Genomic DNA, 22033 nt, shown 5'->3' on the forward strand with positions numbered 1-22033 from the left:
ATTCTCAGTCAGGGCACATGCCTGGGTTGTGGGCCAGATCCCCAGTAGGGGGCAAGCGAGAGGCAACCACACACTGATATTTTCCTCTCTTCCTTCCCCTCTGTATAAATAAATAAATGAATGAATAACCAACCCACACAAAAAAGAAATAAAATTGGAAGTTCAGGCTTTTCTATTTGTGCCCCAAGTGAAAAAAGGTAAGGCTTCAGGGTAGAGATTGCAACAAATCATCTTGAATATTTTATTTGGTCTGCAGCATTTTTCCTAATTTTAAAGAGAATTATCACTAAAATTCCAACTTCTTAAAAAAAAGGAAGCAAGAACTGGCAACACTAGGCCCAAAATGACAAGCCGGTGGAACCAAAGGAGGGCTGCCTTCTCCGCACCGCAGCCCCCACAAACGTGCACCGTCTCCTGCCTGTGGTCACCTCACTCTTCTCAACCAGCACGAGGTCACGTCTTTGTACTACCACTTCGGCCACTACAAGCATTTTCAAACCTTATTTTTGCATCATTAGGTAAACAGAGATTAACAAAGGTAAAGATGGAGCGGTCTAGTCATATATTGTATGATTCCCTTACATAAATGCCCAAAATAGGCAAATCTGAAGGCAAAAAAGAGGCTGCCTACAGCCAGGTGCCGGAAACGACATGAGGATAACTGATGATGCGTACCAAGCTACTTCTGAGCCGTGCCGAAATGAGACGGCTGCGCAGTCCTGGAAACACTAAAAACCGTCAACTGCGTACTTTCGATAGGTGAGTGACAAGACACGTGAGTTACCGTATGTTGCCGTGTACAATGTGCACCCACGTGTTTGGTCCAAACTTTCAGGAAAAAAATCCTTCATTTTAATTTTTTAATTCAATTACTAATTTATATTTATTTGATAATTGTTTTTTGTATTGTGAAGAAATTTCAGCATTTATTTTTGAACACAGATACCGTTATTGTTCTCTAGAGTTACACTTTTAGCACATAAGCATACACAAAAGAATTAAAATATTTACAGACATGGACTAAGCACTACCCATGTCTAGTGCACATCCTTATTTTCCCCTCAAAAATTGGGGCAAAAATATGTGTGTTATACATGGCAAAAGTACAGTATATCCCCATAAAGCTGTTTTAAACACTACACTTTCCAGCTGTCCTTTGTTATTTTAGAAGTTTCATTTTTTAATCTCACTGTAAAAATTTCTGCCCACCAATCTGTTCGTATGCAATCATTAAAGCACCATATCTGGCAAAGAATACAAAATAAATCAATGGTCCCATTGCTGGCAAAGGATTTCATTATAGCTTACAGTCTAAAACTATTTCAATTAAATTGAAATCTTACTCTTTCTTCTTCTTGTTGTTCCCACAGATCCATGTCTTTAATTCTCTGTTCTTCATAAGCACTTTTAATTAAAGGGATTTCTTCCAAACGTTTAGCTCTTTCAAAATAGTCAATCTGAATAACGTGAAAAAAGATGGAGTTTTTAAAAAAAATCTCTTAATTTGACATGTTAAAAGTTTACCAGTCTTTTCATTTACCTTTTTTTCTTGGTTTTTCAGGCGTTCCTGAAGTTCTTTCTTTTCTTTCTCCAGTTGTTCAACCTGTTTAGCCATGATGAAGTCTGGATCTAACTCTTCAAGGTCCTGAAAAGTAATACAAATGCACGACCATTAATAAGAATATAGCCCTGGAATGTGTGGCTCAGCAGCCGGAGCACTGGCCTGCAAATCGAAAGGCCGCTGGTTTCATTCCCAGTCAGGGCACATGCCCGGGTTGTGGGCCAGGTCCCCAGCTGGGGGCATGCGAGAGGCAACCATTTCTCTCTCACACATTGATGTTTCTCTCCCTCTCTCCTTCCCTTTCCCTCTAAAGATAAATAAATAAAATCTTTAAATAAATAAGAATAAAAAAGAAATGCAATGGAGCACTGCTTCTAGAATCAAATCCTAGATTACTTTTTATATAATGAATAAATGTTTGCAAGGGGTAAATCTGGGCAACATAAAAATGTTTTGCAATACCTTATTTCCACTTTATTATAAGGAAAAAATAACATCTATTTCTCACTCTTCCAATATGCTGAAAAATTGCAGAACCATTAAAAACCAAGGCTTACTTCACCAATAGTAGTTAATAAATCTTATGTCCCAAAATGAGTGAAACAACCAAATAACTCAAAATATACCAACAAATGGTAATGGGCCGTGCTTCTAAGAGAGCTGAATAAAACTGAGTTTAATGAGTGGCGTACTACGTACTTCAATATCGATATCTTTGAATGCTTTGGCACCCAGTTCTGTTTTCTTGATCTGCTCCAGCCGCTCACGAACAGTTTTCTTCTTGATCTGCTCGTGTTCCTGTAAAATACGCTCCTTCTCTCTCTCCTTTGCCTCCTGCCGCAGCCGCTCCTCCTCGGCCTTCCGTACTTTCTGCAGCTCAGCTTCCCTCTGCTCCAGTTCTTCTTTCTCGCGCTGAATATTCAGACTCTCAAGCCGCTCTTTCCTTTCCTCAATTGTCTGACGGCGAGCCAGGATACGCTGATGCTCTTTTCGTGAGTTTTTAAGGTATGCTGTAACAGCCAGCTGATGCTGCTCTTCTTTCTCTTGCTTCAGAAACAAACGTTATTAAAAAGATTAAGTCAGCCACCGTGGTATTAGGCATCAAAATTTACTAAATAACCCAATGCGTTATCCTTATGCATCCGCATTTAACAAGGTGATTATTCGAGCCGCTAGCTCTCAGTCTCAAAGGCCACAACACCCCTCCCACAGCAGTTAACACAGCTGAAACACCTCTGTTCACTACAAAGTCAACTTTTCACTGCACCCAATCTACTTTGAAATGCTCTAGCCAAGAAGGAACATTAAAAGAATGCACAAACAAGGAAAGAACAGCTCGGGCATGAAGGAGAAGCCCAAGGACAGACAGTACTCCCTACTGGGGGACCATCCCTATGTGGCCTATTCCAACACTCATTATTGTGTGGACTGTATTATTTTACCCACAGAAGACAGCTCACTGACATGTGTATCTGATAAAGAAATGTGATAAAAATATGGAAACTACCAAATACAAATGAATAGGTAATGTAAGTCCCTTCTCTCAGACACCATCTCAAACCTTTTCGTGAGAGATGTAGCACAAGGGCCCCTCAAAATTTCTGTAGTTCTTTTCTCCCCAAGATGCGTACCAGTATATGAGCTGGCTTAATGACTTCCAGTGCTTTTGCAAGTACTGAGGACATGGCCGTCAGCTGGTTTCTTATTTGCTCCGAAGGCATGCTTTGCAAGTAAGGACCAAGTGGAGCGTCTTCTCGAGTAGCGTAATTCAAATCAGATCCAAAACTGAGGGTCCGAGAAGTGTGGTCAATACGAACCTTTGAAAATTAATATTATCAGTAGTTAAATCCATACACACATAAAGTCATTCTTCGAATGAATGACTTTTGATTAAAAATTTCAACTGAATGAGAAACAAATTAACAAAAGGATGCTGAATAAAAAACCTGGAGATTTACTCAGTCAAGCTTTACAACAGTGCCGAAGTACCAAAAGCTGAGACACAAAAGATGTGTTTTCAGCCCTCAAGGCCCAGCCTCCCGCTCAGGCCCCCTCACAACACGTACCTGCAGGTCGCAGTGCCTGGCTGCATCTACTATGGCCCGTTCCAGTTGGAAAGCATCAACAAAAGGAACCAGAGAAGTCAAACGAGAAAACTCAATGCTCTGATAAATTTGTGCCACCTGCATAAAAAACACAAGGTTACCAATAATAGCTATCATTTATTCAGCATTTTTTTACGTGCGGTCTCATACATGGGAAGCAGAAACTATGCCCATTATTCAGAGAACAGAGCTGAGGTTCGGAGTATCTACTTAACAGTACACTGTTGGAAGTGGCATTCCAAAGCAAGGCTCTCCACATCTAATCCTACGCTTCAAGCCATCATATTATACTATTTTTGAAAAGCACCATTTTATAATTTCATTAAGCAAAACAAAAAACCCCTGATTACATGTTTGCAGATAAAGACCTGCTACCTGATTCATCTGAACAATTTTCTAGAACTATTTGTCTGAAGGAGACTGGCAGCATTACTACATAGTTAGTCATACTGCTAATTAACCTTCAACTACTTGTATAGCACATAAGAAATAACACTGCTCACACATACAAGAGAGCAGGCCAATGAAATGTGCACAAATACTGAAGAGAACATATAATAAAAGCCCTTCCCCCAAATGAAACAAATGGAAACAAAATGGAAAACAGGAACTTTAAACCATATTACAGATCAAAACAGTCAAACTTAAGTAATAAGTTAGACTAAAATATATTAAAAGACTAATAATACCTACTATTTGCCAGAGAAAAGGCTTGAGTTTGCAACTGGTGGGAGGGTCCCTTAACAGAATCTTTTCAGGAGCTATTAAAGCTTCAAACACACAAAAACTCTATGACTGATTCTACTACATATGCTACAAAAAGTCACAGAAATAAGAAATATGCTCACTGCGACATTTTTTAACAGCAAGAAGCCCAGAAATACAGATTTGCATCAACAGTCTGAATAAATAAGTTATGGTGCGTTCAGGCGATGAAAAGCCATTACCAAAAAGGAAAAAATGTGCAGAGTGTTCAACAAAAGAAAAATAAAAGTTGCCCTGGCTGGCGTAGCTCAGTGGATTGAGCGCAGGCTGCGAACCAAAGTGTCGCAGGTTCGATTCCCAGCCAGGGCACATGCCTGGGTTGCAGGCCATGACCCCCAGCAACCACACATTGATGTTTCTCTCTCGAGCGCTCTCACGCATGCTCTCTCTCTCTCTCTCTCTCTCCCCCCATCCCTTCCCTCTCTAAAAGTGAATAAATAAAAAAAAGTATTAAAAAAAAGAAAGATTAAAAAAAGAAAAGAAAAAAGAAAAAGTTATAAATTATACAAAAGTCTTTTTTTCCCCCAAATCAAATATAAATTAAGACTAATTTTGGACAGGGAGCAGAATGTGGGGAGCCTTTCACTTCCTCGGCCATTCCTAAATTTTTCAGTTTCACAATCAAAACAATCACGGAAGAAATCCCAGTCCTTACATAAAACACCCATTTCTCATTGTTACCTGCTGCAGAAGACGGAGTATGGTGTTGTTCTGCAGCTGTGGGACATACTGTTGCAGTTCCGGTTCCTTTTCAGGTTGGTCCTTAACCCAATTTAGAACCTATAAAGACACATTAAATTGAGGGAGACTTATACTTATTATGTGACAGACACTAAAACATCCACAAAACTCTTTCAGTTTTCCCCCAATTTTCTCAACATACACAAACATCACACAACACAAAGAAATGCAGAACGTATTATGAAACTTGCGGGTCTCGTCTGAAGGTGACTGGCAGCAACAGCTAAGCTAAGTCATGCAGCTCACTCAGCCAGGAAGGCTCGTTTCACACGTCAGAAACACCGTTTCTCTTGTCACAAAGAAAACGGACAATGACATGTGCACTGAAGCCCTGGCCAGTGTGGCTCAGTTGGCTGGGGTGTTGTCCCGCAAGGGGTTCGGTCCTCCAGGCGCATTCAAGAGGCTACTGACCAATGTTTCCCTCCCTCCCTCCCTCCCTCTCTAAAAAACCAATAAGCATGCCCTCAGGTGAAGAAAGAGAGAGAAGGAGAACAAGAAAGGGAGGGAGGGAAAGAAATAAAGAAACCAAGACAGAAATGTGCGCTGAATTCAATCACACAGGACAATTAATACTTCACCCTTAATAATATAAATACAAACTAAAACAGCAAGAGGGCAGGCTACACAGTGACCTAACACAAAACTGAATACGAAGGCTTACCTTTGTGACTCTCTCACACAGTTTTAGTGGGTTAAATTCTACTTCCAGCCAATTGTAAAGGTCTTTCACTTCTGGGACAACATATTGTAACACATTGAATCTGACCTACATTAAACAACACAAAAGGTTTAACTGCTGGGGGAGGCAGGTTTAAGGGGATTAAATGTAATAGAAAAAAATACAATAAAGATTAAATTAAAAAACAGGTTGAACTGCTAAAGGAAATTTTCAAACTGAGATTCTGAACAGATGATAAATTGAAGAAAACCGAACTGGAAATCTGAAAAATGAAAGATTATCTAGCCTCAATCTTTACATTTACTAACGAGAAATCCAGGACAACTGCTGAGTCTCTTGCCCCAAATTATGTAACTATCTACAGTGAAAAGCCCCACAAGAATTTAAAAAAGAAATAAAAACTCTAAACACTACCAATAAGATATTTACAAATATAACTCATGTGGCCAAAATAATCTAACTTGTTATCAATAACAAGTAAAATACCAGAGTTTATGAATAACTAAACCTCACAAAAATTATCACAGCACCACTGTTTATAGTATTACAGTTACCAGAAACAAACAAACTGCAAGTTTTCAACTGTGTGCCATCCTGAGTAACGCAATGACATCTCACGCTGTCCCGCTCTACCCCTCATCACCCCTTGTCCCGCGTATCTATGCTGCATGGCCGCACAGGTGGTCTGATCGGCTGTGTCCCAGTGCTTGTGTTCCAGTCACCCTTATTTTACTTAACGCTCAGAGTGAGACTAGCAATACTAGCAATTTGGAGATGCCAAAGCTGTAAACTGCTTTCCTTTAAGTGAAAAGTTAAGTACATTAAAATATTTTGAGATCACATTCATATAATAGGACATAATGGTTCTTTTCTATTATCAGTTACTGTTGTTAATCTCTTACTATGGCTAATTTATAAATTAAACTCTATCTTAAGTATATACCTATAGGAAAAAACATAGTACATATAGGGTTCAGTACTTTGCATAGTTTCAGGCATGCATTAGGGGTCTTGGAATGTATACCCCATGGACATGGGGGAATTTATTGCAGTTCTTACCTAAAATGATCAATTCTGCCAAGAAAGGCAGGCCTTTCCTGAAGCACCTGTCCCTGTTTTTTCATGTGAAGTAACTTGCTGGAGGTATACCACAATCACTACTAAGTCACACTATGGTAAATCAGAATCCCTAAAATCTAAACTCCCCAGGATACAAATTCCATTTACATATCACTAGCCTGGCATATAACAGACATTCACATGACAAAGTTTTGCTGAACGAAAAGATTCCATCAGTGTAAAACACTGTAAACATACAAAGTATAGGCTCCATGTTCTGAAATTGTTCTCAATTTTCTAGGTAAAACCTAGAAATCTGCATTTTAGCCTCATCCTAGTTCCCAATTCTGTACATCTGATTAGTTTTCCTGTAGCCCCCCGGAAAGAGCCATGAACCTTCCTACCCATCATTCTTCTCTTACCGAGTGGCACGGTCCATACTAGTCCTCAGAGCTAGCCCATGTTTCATCTCCTACATCAGGTTTAAATCCAGCTCAGCCACTGGAGACAAATCACCTCAAATGAACACAGTGCTGACCTACAACACCAGTTCTTAAAATCCGCCCATGCATCAGAACCCCCAGTATCTCATCAGGAACCATAAAACCTGGCCCAAGTTTTGTTCGAAGCTCTAAGACTGTCACACATGTACCAACCATGTCGTTAATAAGGCCGATTCTCGTGGGTGGCGCTTGAAGACCCAGCAGTGTTGCGAGGCGCCGTTGTTTCTCAACTATGATGCCGTCCATGTCCAGAAGCCGGGCGATGTCAGTACGTTCGGGGGTAATAGGGATGGAAAGAGTGGCCAAAAGCACTCTCGTGGACATTCTGAGAACAAAATTACAAACTTATTAAACCTGTAAATGTTACTTAAAAGGCAGAAAGAGATTACTCTTTGATCATCTGGTACAATGCGCCAGTAACGGAATATGTATACCATCATGTGAACTGTATTTATAAATGTTATTCATCAAAGCATACAGCTAATTAAGAAATGGACCATGCTAAAATGAGTACCTGGAGAATCAGAACTTCAGCCAGACACTTACTACTGTCAATGGTCTCTAGCTACAGAAAAAACTAGGTTAAAAAGCAATAGAAACACATTTGCACACCTCACAGTTACTTACAAAAAGAAGGCAGCTTTAAACTTTAAGGGAAAAAATGACAGTAGGAAAGGGGAAAAACACATAAAAGGACCATAAGTGAACACAATTAAGAGGGGGAAACAAAAGCTACATTTTAGCTCCCTTAAAAACACAAGGGGAAAGGAAAGGTGAACTCTGCTGGACACGAAGGGCCACGGGCTGGCATCCCAGCTTTCCCACCTTCACGACTGGGTCTCAGGCAACCTGCCCGATTCAGCAATGATACAACAGAAAGCTAAATAACCCAGTGCTTTTCATTACAGTACTCTCTAAAGAGAGGTTACAGGAGCACCTTAAAGGAAACCAAGTTTTTCTTACCTCAAACAGACCTAGATCACATAAGGGGCAGCAAATTACACAGTGAACACTGTCCTCAAGAGTTTCAAAAATACACTAGAAAAATTCATTTAAGTTGGTTCTATTACTGCTGTAAAGCTAAAGAAAAACACAATTCTACTAGAGGCCAAAATATCATAGGCTACCAGTAAGAGAGAAAGAATGGTATGTGAATCACCTAAGTCCAATTGAAAACTATTTTTTAAAAGAGGAAAATGACTGCAAGAAAACTACATACCATATTAAAAATAAATTGGTCTTTAAAATGCTAGCTTATAGACCCTTTTAAATAGTCATTTTTATATGTACCCTAAATATTTTACATAGTTAATATTTTTTAAAGATTTTATTTTTTATTTATTTATTTATTTATTTATAGAAAGGGTAGGAAGGGAGAAAGAGAGAGAAACATCAGTGTGCGGTTGCTGGGGGCCCTGGCCTGCAACCCAGGCATGTGCCCTGACTGGGAATCGAACCTGCGACACTGGTTCACAGCTCGCGCTCAATCCACGAAGCTATGCCAGCCAGGGCCGATAGTTAATATTTTTTATAATCGGGACAAAAAGTGACTTTATGGAAAGTATTTATTTTTAAGTGTCTAATTTGTTCTAAGAATAGATTTTAAATACCTATATGGGGATAGAAAGCTTATACCTTAACACTATCTTTTATATTCAATATTCCTAATCAAACTTTCTCAACTGTGCCTTTGGTAGAGTTGGTTATTGGACAAGACAGCTACTGAAGACCAAGAATACAGTCCAAGAAGCATGTCTGGAGGCCTTTTTGGTCATCACAAACTGGAAGGACTGCTAAGGAATCCAGTGGGTAGAAATGAGGGATGCTGCTTCCTAAATGTACAGTCCCTCACCACAAAGAATTATCCAGATTCAAATGTCAACAGTGCAGAGGCTGAGAAGCCCCATCCACAACATACTACCATGGCATTCAGCAGTAGACAGCTGCTTCATAATCTCAATTCTGTAACATTCTTACCTCTGCATCTCATCTTGGGTAAGATTCTTTCTCATCTCTCTAGACAGATGGTAAAGGCGATGGAGTGTAGATGCATGAAACAGAGCATTTCCAGACTTCCAGAACACAGTTGAGACTTTATTATAGTAATTTGCCATCAACTGAGGTTTAGGCGGCTTTTTGGATAAGGAGAATAGTCCGTGAATGTCTTCCACAGCTTTGAATGCTTCCTAAAATTAGTAGTATAAATTACTCGTTGCATTCTAAACACGCACAAAAAAACCCATCTAATTCAAACCTCTTTATAAAACCTAAAGCACAAAACACTTAATAAAAGTGGCAAATAAAATGCTTTCAAGTGTGGTTCTTTTTATTCACCTATAATTTAATATCTGATATATTTCTGAAAACTGTCATTATTGCAAAAATACTAAATCCTTAAACCTCTTAAAGTTGACAGCAGACTTTTTAAGAAAACTGTGTATAATCGCATACCACTTGGGCGAATACATAAAAAAAATCTGGAAGAACACAAACACAATATAGAGGTTATTTTCAAGTTTTAAGATCATGAATGAATATTGTCCTCTTTTTACTCATCCATATTTTCTATAATGAACATGCTTACTTTTATTTCAGGCAGGTGTTTTAAGGGTACCCCTATAGAAAAGGAAGGATTCATAAGCAGAGAGTGGGAAATCAAATCACATTTTCACTTGGCTGAAAAACTTTTGATAAGATTTTTAGTTTCTTCCTCTATGATTTCAATTAGATTTGGGGGGATCAAATATATAAAAGGTTCACCTTATGACTACAAAATCATGTGAAAATGTCTTTGTGGAACTCTTAAGATTAGGAAGGCCAAACAGGGGACTATTCCCAACACCGGTGAGACCTCCAATGTAGGGTTCCCCACTGTGAATTCCAGCTAAGCCGAAGCAACGCTAAGACATGGAGGAGACAACCTGGTGCAGCACATCTCTATTTGCAGTGAGCGACGAGTTTGTTTTTAATTTCCAGCCTGTCACCACCAATACTCTTGTGCAATACAATTACTACAAAAATAAAGTGCAAAGACAAGCTGTTTTTTTTTAATCAAAGTAAACAGATATGAAATTACTGCTAAAAAAAAAAAACCTTTGTAAATGTGTCTTCTCTAGACTTATTTCATCACAAACCAGTAAAACGTTCCGACTGGCACAGGCATTGAACTACACGTTGAGCCACACTGAGAATGAGCTGCTTTACACGGAAAGAAACTGGGTCCAACAGAGATGACACGATTTGGCCCAGACTTGAATTAGAAACTAGAACCAAAATATTCTGAGTGTCCCGGGCCAGAGCTCCCCCTACTCCATTAGATAATCTTAAATTCCTGACCCATCTACTGAAAGTAACTAATAGATATCAAGATAAAAATATTCAGGAAGGGAATAAAAGTAACATGGGCTATTACTACTTGAAGAAAAGCTAGTGTTTCACACCGTACCTGCCACAATTCCATGCTGATAGCACTATCCAACTGAACGAGCCTGGTTTCCAAGTGCATTGACTGGCTCTCTGGGTTATTAAGATTGATTGCTGTACTTTGGTTGTGGTGGCGCTGAATCTGAGACAAGTGCATTCTCAAATTGTCGCACAGCTTACGGAATTCGGCCTTACGGGTATATTGGAGGCAGAATTTGAAAGCTATAAACATAAATGTAAGACATGTTAGGTACTTTCCATCATCAACTTAAGTACTGGAAGAGGTTTTATTTCGTGTATTAAGGTCAGTTATTTTAATAAGACTTACCAAAAACTCACGTCGTATGCCCTGACCCCCTTTGAGACAGTCATCAGTCCTGTCCTAGGACTAAAATATGGTTCTGAGTTTGCGAATGGGAAATTATTCAAATTTAGGTCTAGCAGGGACTCACCTTTGTAACACCATTTCAAATCCCCCCCCCCCAAAAAAAAAAATTCTAGCCTGACATACAGATGACCCTTAAACAAGGTTTGAACTGTGCAGGTTCACCTATATGCAGATAGATTTTTTCAGTAAGTACTGCAAATTTATTTTCTCTTCCTTATAATTTTCTTAATATTTTCTCTTCTCTGGCTTACTTTAGCTTAACAATAGAGTACATACTTACTACATACAAAATGTGTTCACTGCATGTTACTGGTAAGATTTCTAGTCCAAGTAGGCTGTTGAAGTTAGGTTTTTGAGAGTCCAAAGTTCTGTCCCGATTTTCAGCTGCATGGGGGGCCTGGTGTCCCTAACCCCTGTGTTGTTCAAGGGTCAAATGTGCAATCAACTTTTTTATCTAACTTACAAAGATAGCAAGCTTTTGCACTAATAAAAATGCACAAATGGGGGCTTATGGTGACCTAATTTCAACTCTGTACATGGACATGCACATGCACTACTTGCTGTCATTAAAGTATCAATTATTTTAATCATTTACTTATTAATAAATGGACATTCACTTATTAATAATTTTAAGTAGTAATTTTTTCTGTCATATATGCAATAGTAGAATAATTTGGGGGAACTCTGCCCTTCTCTAAAAAAACAGTATTCCTATTTCAATAGGCCTCAAACAAAGAGATGCAATTTAACCTTAATTATTTATACCAATAGTTATCAAAAAGCCCAAGTTTACTTGTTTTAAATAAAAATTCAAATATGCTAGCCATAAGCAAAAACAGAATATGGTTCTAATACTACTAGTAAAACATCCATAATCACAAAGTCCCTTAAAACCTGAACCAACAAATGCCAACCATTCCCATGGTAAAAGGAATGGCAGCCCAAGCTCATGCTAAGGCCAGAGGAGAAAAAAGCCAAGAACCACTCTCAAGTCCCACATACGGTAGGTAAAAGGCTGCACTAGCAGCAAGACAAATGACAGTAAGGGTAAGAGACACGATTAGGGGAACAAATACTTTCTTCAGATTAGAAGTATAGGCAGTGTAACAACTGGATGCTTTTGTTTTTGTTTTTTTTACAGTTTAAAAGGAGAGTGAATTTATTGGAGAGAGAGAATGGACTCCGCCACAGACAGAGCAGCCAACAACGGAATACTTTTCATGATGATCCAGAGTCATCAGAAAGGCTTGTTCTATGTTTAATAATGCTGTTTAAGAAAAACATGTACATTTCATGGAATCTTAAGTCCTGGGCTTTAAAAGACCTTACAAATCCAGAGCATAGTTAAGTAGCTTTCCCAAGAATATGCACCAGTGGAGACAAAGTAGAACTCATTTATCAGAAAGCAATCAAAAAGTTAAAAATTCCAAAATTACTTTAAAAGGTCTTTCAGCCATTAATGGAGTAATTTCATCTACAATTACCTTAAACAGTAAAACAAATTTCTTATACTCACTTATTTAATATTCAAATGAATGGCAATCTTTCAATAATAAAAGCTATGTAAAATAAGTACTATGGAGAAAAGGAGGTCAACATTAACAGCTAATCTTTTGCAAAACCTATTTTTAAGTCAACTTTTCAAATCAGTTCCCGTTTTACCTTGTTGGGCAATATCATGGTAGAGACGCTCTACTCTAGAATTGTTCCGAAGAAGGTCCAAACACTGTCTGTACGACTCCCACAGGAACTTGACCCATGGAGTTAAAAGTAACCTGTCGGTACGATCCTGAGTGTCTTCACCACTTACAGCGCTTAGGAGGACACTGCAAAAACAAAAAATGTCGAAAACACTTTTAGACATCGTTTCCTACTTTGCCACATGGCTAAGACACCAAAACCAGATGATTATAAAATAGTGTAAATTCTTCCTACAACTTCAGACACATGTAAAGCCGTCACTCTTCGTGTCCAAGTACTTGAGTTCCCAATCTACAGTACAACCACTGAGATTAGTGTACACCCACCTATCTGCAGGTTGTCATTTTCCACTTGTATGAATTTTGAATAACATGACTTTTTGGTTATTATACATTTAAAATTTCAAAGGTAAGCAGTACTTCTAATAAACATCTACTTCAAATAAGAATGGGAGACACATGTAAAGAAAACCACTGAGAAAAGATTATTAGCAGTTTAACCCACATACCTCTCAGGAGTTTGAATATTATCCAGATCCTCTATGTCTAAGACCATCTGCTGGGATTCTTCTTTAGCAGCTTCAGTTTTTTCCTCTGCCAATTTCAAATATGCCCTGACCACATCTTCTAGAGATTTGATGTTCACCTAACCCCCCCAAAAAAGGAACTTAAAACATGTCCCAACAAACCATAAAATATTTTAAAAGCAAATTTTATGATACAACATACATTAACTTTGAAAGGTAAACTAGCCCTGGCTGTGCTGCTCAGTGGATTGAGTGCCAGCCTGCAAACCAAAGGGTCACTGGTTCAATTCCCAGTCAGGGCATATGCCTGGGTTGCAGGCCAGTTCCCCAATTTGGGGGTGTGTAAGAGGCAACCAATCGATGTTTCTCTCCCTTTCTTTCTCCCTCCCTTCCCCCTGTCTAAAAATGAATAAAATCTTTTTTAAAAAAACCATTTATGCTTGCTCACTTTACAATCTAACTGATAAAGAGAAAAAATTGAAAATATATCTATGTAGTTATGACTTTCAGATATGTCTGTGGACTAACAAAAATTAAAACAGCAAAACCAGTATGATTAAAAGTAATTATAATCTCTTTCTCTGGGCATCTTTAGTGGTTGACCCAAAGGAGATACAGTATGATCTCCTTCAGTTAAGGTTAAAAGTTAGAGCAAACTGCTTTTCAGTCAAAGCAGTTAATTCTCCAATATATTATTTAAATTGAAGCAGAGCCCTGGCTGGTGTGGCTCAGTAGACTGAGTGATGGCCTGTGAACCAAAGGGTCGCCAGTTTGATTCCAAGTCAGGGCACATGCCTGGGTGGCAGTCCAGATCCCCAGTAGAGGGCGTGCAAGAGGCACCACACATTGATATCTCTCCCTCTTTCTCCCTTCCTTCCTCACTCTCTAAAAATAAATAAATAAATTTTTCTTTAAGAAGTACACTCAAAATTACTAACAAGCACTTATCAGACATTAAACCCAGCTCTGTTCATACCTGTTGACATATGTTCTTATACTGGTATAATCCTTCTTTAGCCAAATGGCTCTTGCGAAGATCGACACAAAGTTCCAAGTATTTCAACATGATTGGCTCGTGTATTTTTTGCCATGTTCTATGTTTCTTACTTTTCATAACATCATAAAGAACGTCCAAAGCAGGCTGCTTTTTGCCAACCTCAAGAAATTCTGGAAAAGTCAGGAGAATTAAAATCAGTGATATATACCATACAAAGTCTCAATCTTGCTTTTTAAATAGTCTATTTTAATTTCTGAACTCATTACCATCTCTTTTTAGGTCATGTTTATTTTTGACTTCTAAAGCGATGCCAAAATTATCCAAGGTAAAACTGAAAACCTGGCATTGTCTCAAGATCGGGTCTACAGGTAAAGCTAGATTCATTCAATTCCAAGTGATTTTAAAATTCCAGAAGGTAAGGTCATGAGGGGAAAAAATATTCCCCACAAATGAAGTATGACTTTAGTCACCAGTGCTCTGGCTGATGTAATTTTTTTCTAGTTCATACTAAGACTTGCAGAAAAATATATTAGAATGACGTTCCTTTAAGACCCACTGACTATTTTTGTCAGTCTAATTCTGGGCTCTCCATTCTGACTGTTCTACATTGATCTATGTGTCTAGTCTTTTGCTAATATTTCAGTCTTGATTTCTATAAAAGAACACATGGTAAACTCTTGAAGCCACTTGGTGTGAGTGTTCTTAACATTGTTCTTCGACATCGTGTTGGCTACAGGTCTTTTGCCTTTCCATATAAACTTTAGAATTAGTTTCTAAATACCTGCAAGATAGCTCACTGGGATTTTCAATTGTGATATTCTGCACTTTAAGTTGGGAAGAACCAACAACTTAACAAAATTTAGTCTTCCAGCACATGAGCACAGAGTATCTCTTTACTTATCCCAGTCTAAACATGAGAAATTATTAAGACAAATCCCAACTAAGGGACATTCTATAAAAAAATAAAATTCCCTCAAAGGAAAGTCTAAACAACTATAAGAACCAGTAAGTAGCCTAAACACACAGGACAACTTAGTGTGATGCATCCTGAATGAGATCCTGAAATACAAGAAGGACATTAGGGAAAGCTAAGGAAATATGAATGAAATATGGCCTTTGGTTAATAATAATGTACCAGTATTTATTCATTAGTAGTGACAAATGTACCATCATTCTGATAAAAGATATTAATAGGGGAAAACATGTGTGGTGTATATGGGAATGCTATACTATCTTTGTAATAATTCTATAAATCTCAAAATTAAAAACTGGGAAAAACATTTTAGAATATAGAGCAAAGAAACTTACATTCTTGAATTTACCACCACTTAAACCTGAAGGGATTCTGTATGTGGCAATATTTCAAAATCCAGTTCTAATGTCATGTTTTATATATATTGCTCATTTTGAAATTTGGTCAAAAGCAAAGGCTCCTCTATCACATTATTGCTCACTAAAGTTTAAATTTATCTTATTTTTTCTCAATTTTGGCTTTCCTTTGCACAAACCCTCAATAAACTAGAGGGAAAGGTTATTTAACGTAAGTCATCTGGTTATGTTCAACTTAAAATTCAGTAATTGCCAGATTTTGCCCTGGCTGGTGTGGCTCAGTGGATTGAGTGCTGGCCTGAGAACCAAGGGGTGCTGGTTCGATTCCCAGGCAGAGCACATGCCTGGATTGCAGGTCAGGTCCTCAGTGGGGAGCACACAAAAGGGAACCACGCACTGATATTTCTCTCCCTCTCTTTCTCTCTCCCTTCCCTTTTCTAAAAAATAAATAAATGAAATCTTAAAAGAAAAACTGCCACATTTCAGACAGAAACTTTTCACTGAACACTTGAAAAATAACTTTTCACTGAACACTTGAAAAATGAAACTAAAACACTAGTTTACACTACTAAAAAAATGTCTGAAACCACAACATCTCCATTCTTTTTAAATCGTTTATCTTTCTCCTTAAAAAAAAAAAAAAACTTTGTGCCCTGACCAATGTCGCTCAGTTGGTTGGGCACTGCCCTGCAAAGTGAAAAGTGGAAGGTTCGATTCCTGGTCAGGCAGGGAACATGCCTGGCTGGCAGGTTTGGTCCCCAGCCTGGGCACGTATGAAAGCCAACTAATCAATCTTTCTCTCACATCAGTATTTCCCTCCCTCCCTCCTTCCCTCTCTCTCTAAAAACAAATAAAATCTTTTAAAAAAGTTTTTGACAAAGAATTCTTTAAGAGTTAAACTAACGATGTATATAGCATTACCTACCATGCAACTCTATGTTAGGCAAAGAATAGGCACAAAGAGCCCTTATTTGAGAGTTTCACTAGATCTACAGATTTACTAATTCTCTATTATTTCTTCTTGCACCTTTCAGGAATGTTGATTGTGAACATTCCTCCCCACAGAAAAGCTACAAACAATATTCTAAGTCTCTAGTATGTTAAAAAGCTTGCAACAGGACAAATCACAACACAACATACTGAAACAAGTATCTTTACATAATATCCTACTTTACCCCATACTATATCAAATCATAGTCCTCACATGTAAATGAATGCAAACCTCTCTTCAATACTTAAGTTAATAAACTCAATATTTATCTTGCCATTGTGAGAGAGAGAAAGTCCATTTTCAGTTGTCAATTTTACTACCCCTCTCCCAAATCCTACAAAATGAAATGAAGATGTAAAACAACCAGATACCTTGTTGGAATAATAAATCTTTCCAGTTTTAAGGGGTGGACCTACTTAGCTATTACTAGAGTATGCATATAAGGTTATTTCCTAAAATCCAACAGAACTTGAGGCATTTTTCACAATTATTTAACAAGAAAACAGTATCTATTAACCAAAAATTGAAGAGCAAATGTTTTTAGTTAAATTTTATCTTTTACATTAGGAATACCAGAACAGCTCTGGCTGGTGTGGCTCAGTGGGTTGTGCACCAGCCTGCAAACCTAAAGTTGCTGGTTCAATTCCCAGTCAGGGCACATGCCTGGGTTGCAGACCAGGTCCCCAGTTGGGGGTGTGCGAGAGGACACTGATCAATGTATCTTTATCTCCTACACATTGATGTTTCTCCCCCCTCCTCTAAAAATAAGTAAAATCTTTTTTTAAAAAGTGAATACCAGAACTGCCCTGACTGGTGTAGTTTAGTTGACTGGGCATCCTTCAGCAAAGCAAAAGGTCACTAGTCCAATTCCCATTCAGGGCACATGCCTGGCGCCTGGGTCAGGGTACATGCCTGGGTTGCAGGCTGGACCCAGTTGGGGCGCGCATGAGAGAGAAATCATGTTTCTCTCTCGCATCCATGTTTCTCCCCCCCCCTTCCCCTTTCTCTAAAAATAAAATCTTTTTAAAAAAATCACAATATCAGCACCAATAACCTATTTTATCCAATTCCCAATCTTATATCGAAGGTTTAAATCTTATACTAGTAAATATAAGTACTGTCGATATTTTATAACATAAAATAGGCACAAACAGAGGTAAAAGTTGAGAGCTGGCCCCAGCATGACAAAATACTAAACTGTCTAAAAATAATTCACTTTCCCAATTCCTGATTTTTAAATGAGAAAGTATGGTTTATGTCATTCTAAAAAATAAAATGTCTTGTTTAGCAATAGAACTACAAGTATCTCTCACTACCTAAACAGCCAATCAAAATTTATGATTCCAAATCTCATTCCATACTACCAACTCTGAAACAGGTTCAAAAAAGCCAAAGAACATGCATTAAAAAATAATTTCTTACAGAACCAACCCCTCCACTATCGCACACACAGGTGCACGCACACACAACATGGATACCGGCAAAGGGTGCTTTCAGAGAAAAACCAGGATGGGAACAGATTTCTCGTGATGAACCACACGTTGCCTTTACCCTGACACAGACAAGCAGGATTTAGTTCCTCTGAATGATCTAATTGGCAGGGGCGGGGGGACAGACGACTGAGGCTGGAAGGAACTGTCACACACTAAAAGCTCTACTGTAATGTTTAAAGAATGCTCCTTTCCAGATTGATATTCGTGAAACAAAAATAAAAATCTGAAATTGTAAACTGTATTAGCAGGAGGGTGAACATTCTGAGTTTACCTTTTAGACACAATGACTGAAACTACGTATCTGTCTATAAAGGAAAAGTTTAGGTGAACCCTTCAATTTTACTGGTTTATTTATGCAACAGACCAAGTAGATAGACTATAATGTTAACACAATTTTGTGGGCTTAGTAACAACTTTATTTTTAAATCCTGGGTATAGTTCAATTAAAAAGCTATTATAGGGTTAGGAGTAGCTAACTTGGCACTACTAACAACATAATCTGGGAAAAGGGCTCTTCCCAAGTGATGCCTGGGTACGAATTTTTTGCCTCTAACTGCTGAGCCAAGCTCTCATCTTCCAGAGTACTGCAATTGTTTCCAAAAACAACTGCCCTGATATACAGACTCAGGGTGACCTAAAGGACTATTCTACTTAAATGTATTCACATTTTACTGAGACAATGCAATGGTTTAGGTCTAAATGTGTTTGAGGTTACAAATGTCACAGATAAAACATTTATTCAGATAAAATGAGATTATTTCCTCTGATTGAAATGTGCTTTTATTACCCTATTTAGTTTTGTAATGAGCGCCATATGACGTCCACATTCTGCTCACCCTGATACTTGGTGTGAAGAGACCTCTTATTCAAAAGATCAAAGGCACAGAAATGACTACCTGAGTGGTAAGGCATCATCTCCACAAGAAACACCTGTCCTGCACCTTAAAAAGGCTGCAAAGAGTCAACACAGCCTTTTTTGAAAACGGCAGAAAAAAATACACTCTGCCCGCCCAAGCAGTATCCCCTTTTCATCTTGCCTACTTTAAGATGCTTTCCCCACCTTCCCCTTTATGAATCAAATCAATTCCAACTTCGGAAACGTGGGGGGTGGGGGTGGGGGTTAAGATTTGTTACACATCATGTATCCCTACTAAATTTCAAAAGTTACTAAAATATTAAGTTCACGTGAAGATTCAGAAGGGAGGAGTGAAAAAGGAAACAAGGCCTGAACACATCAAATGTGTAGTATTTAGGCCATGGAGATTACAGTGCTTCAGCCTATCAGAATGGGGGGTGGTAAAAGCATCCAAATGACTTTAAAACAGATGCACAATAGCAAATCCAATAGTAAACCCAAGTTATTTAACATAATCCTAAATTTCTAAACTTTAAGTTTGCTACAGTTATTTTTTATTTGGTAGTGATAAATTTCCATCTGTTGTCTTTCCTAGAAACTTAAACTTCTCCCGTTCTAACCATTAGATGGCTGGTTAGAACGAGTAGTGATCAGACCTTAAATTGTAGTTTTAACTGTTTTTTAAAACAATTACTGTATTCCATAGAATGTAGAATTACCTTATTCCAGACTGTTAACCCTCCCCCAAAATTGCTACTTTTAGTTAATATAATAAGCATGTGACAAACAGATCTCGGGCCCTGACACATTATCAGTAGTATCAATTTTGTCATGACTGACACTGACTTTTCACTAGAGGAATTTTCAAACCAGCTTACAAATACGATACTGTAACACACACGGTATATCCATCTACAACATGGAGCAGACCCAAAACATGTCTGGGAGGAGGCTGTAAATAAGGGCTTTGGACGCCGTAACACAGTTAGTCTGGGGATGCGGGGACCCTAAACAAGAAAGTTCTTAAAGACCGGAGATATGCCTAATACATTTGCACCCCCTTAATGTCAACGTAATAAATGCCTACTGAACACAGGCACAAGTTTTCCCGAGAGGGCCCGCGGCTTAAGTGCACATGTGGAAATAGAAATGGCAGGCAGTAACGCTGTGGACTCATCTGGAAGTCAGGAGACCTCACAGTTTTATTCCCTGGATCAACTACTAGCTCCCCAAGTGACCTTGGGCAAACCATGCTCTCTCCCTAGGCCTCAGTTTCGTTATCTTTAAAAGAAAACTTTTAAGCCTCCCTCCTACAGTGTTAACTCTGTTCCAACTTCCTGTGATTTCGAATACGCTTTTCGGCTGCCAATAATCAATGCCAGAAAAAAACTGAAAACGGGTTAAATGGGTCAGAGTCCCCGAAGCAGAGATACAGTGGCTAGAGGAAGGGTAAGTGGACCCTGACCCAGCAAAGAACCGCGCTAGATTTAAGGGGCGGAGGGGACCGTGGGAGGGCCGGAGGTGGGACTGCCCGGCTCCCGGCCCCGGCGGGAGGTGGAGTCGAGGTTCTCGCGTGCATTGTCCCCGGGAGGGAGCCATGTTCTTCCTCCCCGGCACTCCCAGATGGCGGCCCGGGGCGCGGGGCCTAAGCAGACGGAAGACCCATGGCCAGAAGAGCCAGGCGGAGGAAGACAGGGTGGGCAAGCACCAGCCCGGGCAGCCCAGTCTCCCGGGCCGCGGCCCCCAAGACGCAGCAGACAGCGGCGGGGGGAAGGCAGAGCCCCCAGGGCGACGGTTCCTGTCCCCGGTCGGTTGGAGCGATTAGAGAAACCATGCCCAACCACGGGCTGGGACGTCGGCGGGCAGGCCGCATCAACCCCCTCTCCGGCCGCGCCGCAGTCAGGCAGCGGAGCACCGAGAAGCAGGCCCCGGACCCTCGACCTCTGAGGCCTCGGCCGCCCCAGCCCGGTGCGCCCCGCGCTCCTACTCACCATTGGCGCGTTTGAGGGCATTTTCCGGCCTCTGAAAATAGGCCGGCATTTTGGCGGCAGGGTCGGCTCACACGGAGTCAGTGAACTCTTAGTGGCCCGGGGCGGGAGAGGAGACGAAGGGGAACCAGCGCGAGGTTCCACGCGCCTCGCTAGCAGTGGCCCGCGCCCAGCTAGCCAGAGATGGAAAGGAGGGAGCCACGTGACGCCCGCACGGCGGCGTCGCCGCCGCCGCCAAAGCCCCGGATATAGGGCGGTCCTCCGCCTGCGCACCGCCCTTCTTCCGCGCGCAGGCGCCCTGGGGTTTACGCGCGTCGGCTGACGTGGCGGCGGCTGGCGTCGTCGCTGCTGCGTTCGGGGCGTCTTGGAACCCCGAGGTTAAACGTTAGGGAGGCGATTCTCAGGGCCCTCACTCCTCGAGCGAGACTCGGGGTGGGAAAGGTGAGATTTGGGACAGAGTTTCTGTTTGGCCGGAAGACAGGCGTCTGCACAGATTCATTTTTACTTTGTGCGGAGTCAGGCGAAGTTACAATCAGGTCCCAACCTCCTAGGGAATGGCCCGTCTTGGAGTGGAAAGGGGAATTTATCCGTTTAACGGAAATCGTGGGGCAGGTATCTTGAGGTCGGCGCTGCGCACCACTGGAAAAAGGGGTGGCCTGTCACACCACGGACTAGCGTGGGGAGGAGGGAAGCAGTAGATAACCAGACAAATAAGTTTATTATAATAAAGCAAGCTTATTTCATATCCGGGTAACATTTAAAAGCTGATGGCGCAGACGTTGCCCGAGGAATTGGGAACACTCAGGCAAGGCGAGACTTTGAAGATGGGGACAGACTAGTGACAGAGCGATCCGGCAGGAGGCAAAAGCCCCGCTGCAGCGGGACGGGCCCGCCTGTTTGAAAATACATGGCGTGTTGTCGCATTTAC

General features: G+C 40.1%; 1 protein-coding gene and 1 non-coding gene across 2 annotated transcripts in view; both read right to left on the reverse strand.

Moving 5' to 3' along the window:
- The window catches only part of EIF3A (eukaryotic translation initiation factor 3 subunit A), a 37141-nt gene extending 15834 nt beyond the window's left edge, over positions 1–21307 (reverse strand). The window contains exons 1-14 of the mRNA XM_045854112.1: positions 21109–21307; positions 14428–14618; positions 13434–13570; positions 12887–13050; positions 10859–11058; positions 9391–9599; positions 7567–7738; positions 5834–5938; positions 5113–5211; positions 3628–3744; positions 3193–3378; positions 2261–2608; positions 1541–1645; positions 1344–1457 (exon numbers count right to left, since the gene is read on the reverse strand). Coding sequence (XP_045710068.1) covers positions 1344–1457; positions 1541–1645; positions 2261–2608; positions 3193–3378; positions 3628–3744; positions 5113–5211; positions 5834–5938; positions 7567–7738; positions 9391–9599; positions 10859–11058; positions 12887–13050; positions 13434–13570; positions 14428–14618; positions 21109–21157 — 2196 coding nt within the window. The 5' untranslated portion in view covers positions 21158–21307. The remainder of the gene's footprint in view (positions 1–1343; positions 1458–1540; positions 1646–2260; positions 2609–3192; positions 3379–3627; positions 3745–5112; positions 5212–5833; positions 5939–7566; positions 7739–9390; positions 9600–10858; positions 11059–12886; positions 13051–13433; positions 13571–14427; positions 14619–21108) is intronic.
- On the reverse strand, positions 4071–4202 carry LOC123829186. Its single transcript, XR_006787572.1, has one exon. It is a non-coding gene; the product is annotated as a small nucleolar RNA SNORA19 (small nucleolar RNA).
- Positions 21308–22033: the final 726 nt, after the last annotated feature.

Source organism: Phyllostomus hastatus, unplaced genomic scaffold (genome assembly GCF_019186645.2).
Source record: "Phyllostomus hastatus isolate PE091 unplaced genomic scaffold, TTU_PhHast_1.1 phas_scaffold_1066, whole genome shotgun sequence".
Taxonomy (NCBI): domain Eukaryota; kingdom Metazoa; phylum Chordata; class Mammalia; order Chiroptera; family Phyllostomidae; genus Phyllostomus; species Phyllostomus hastatus.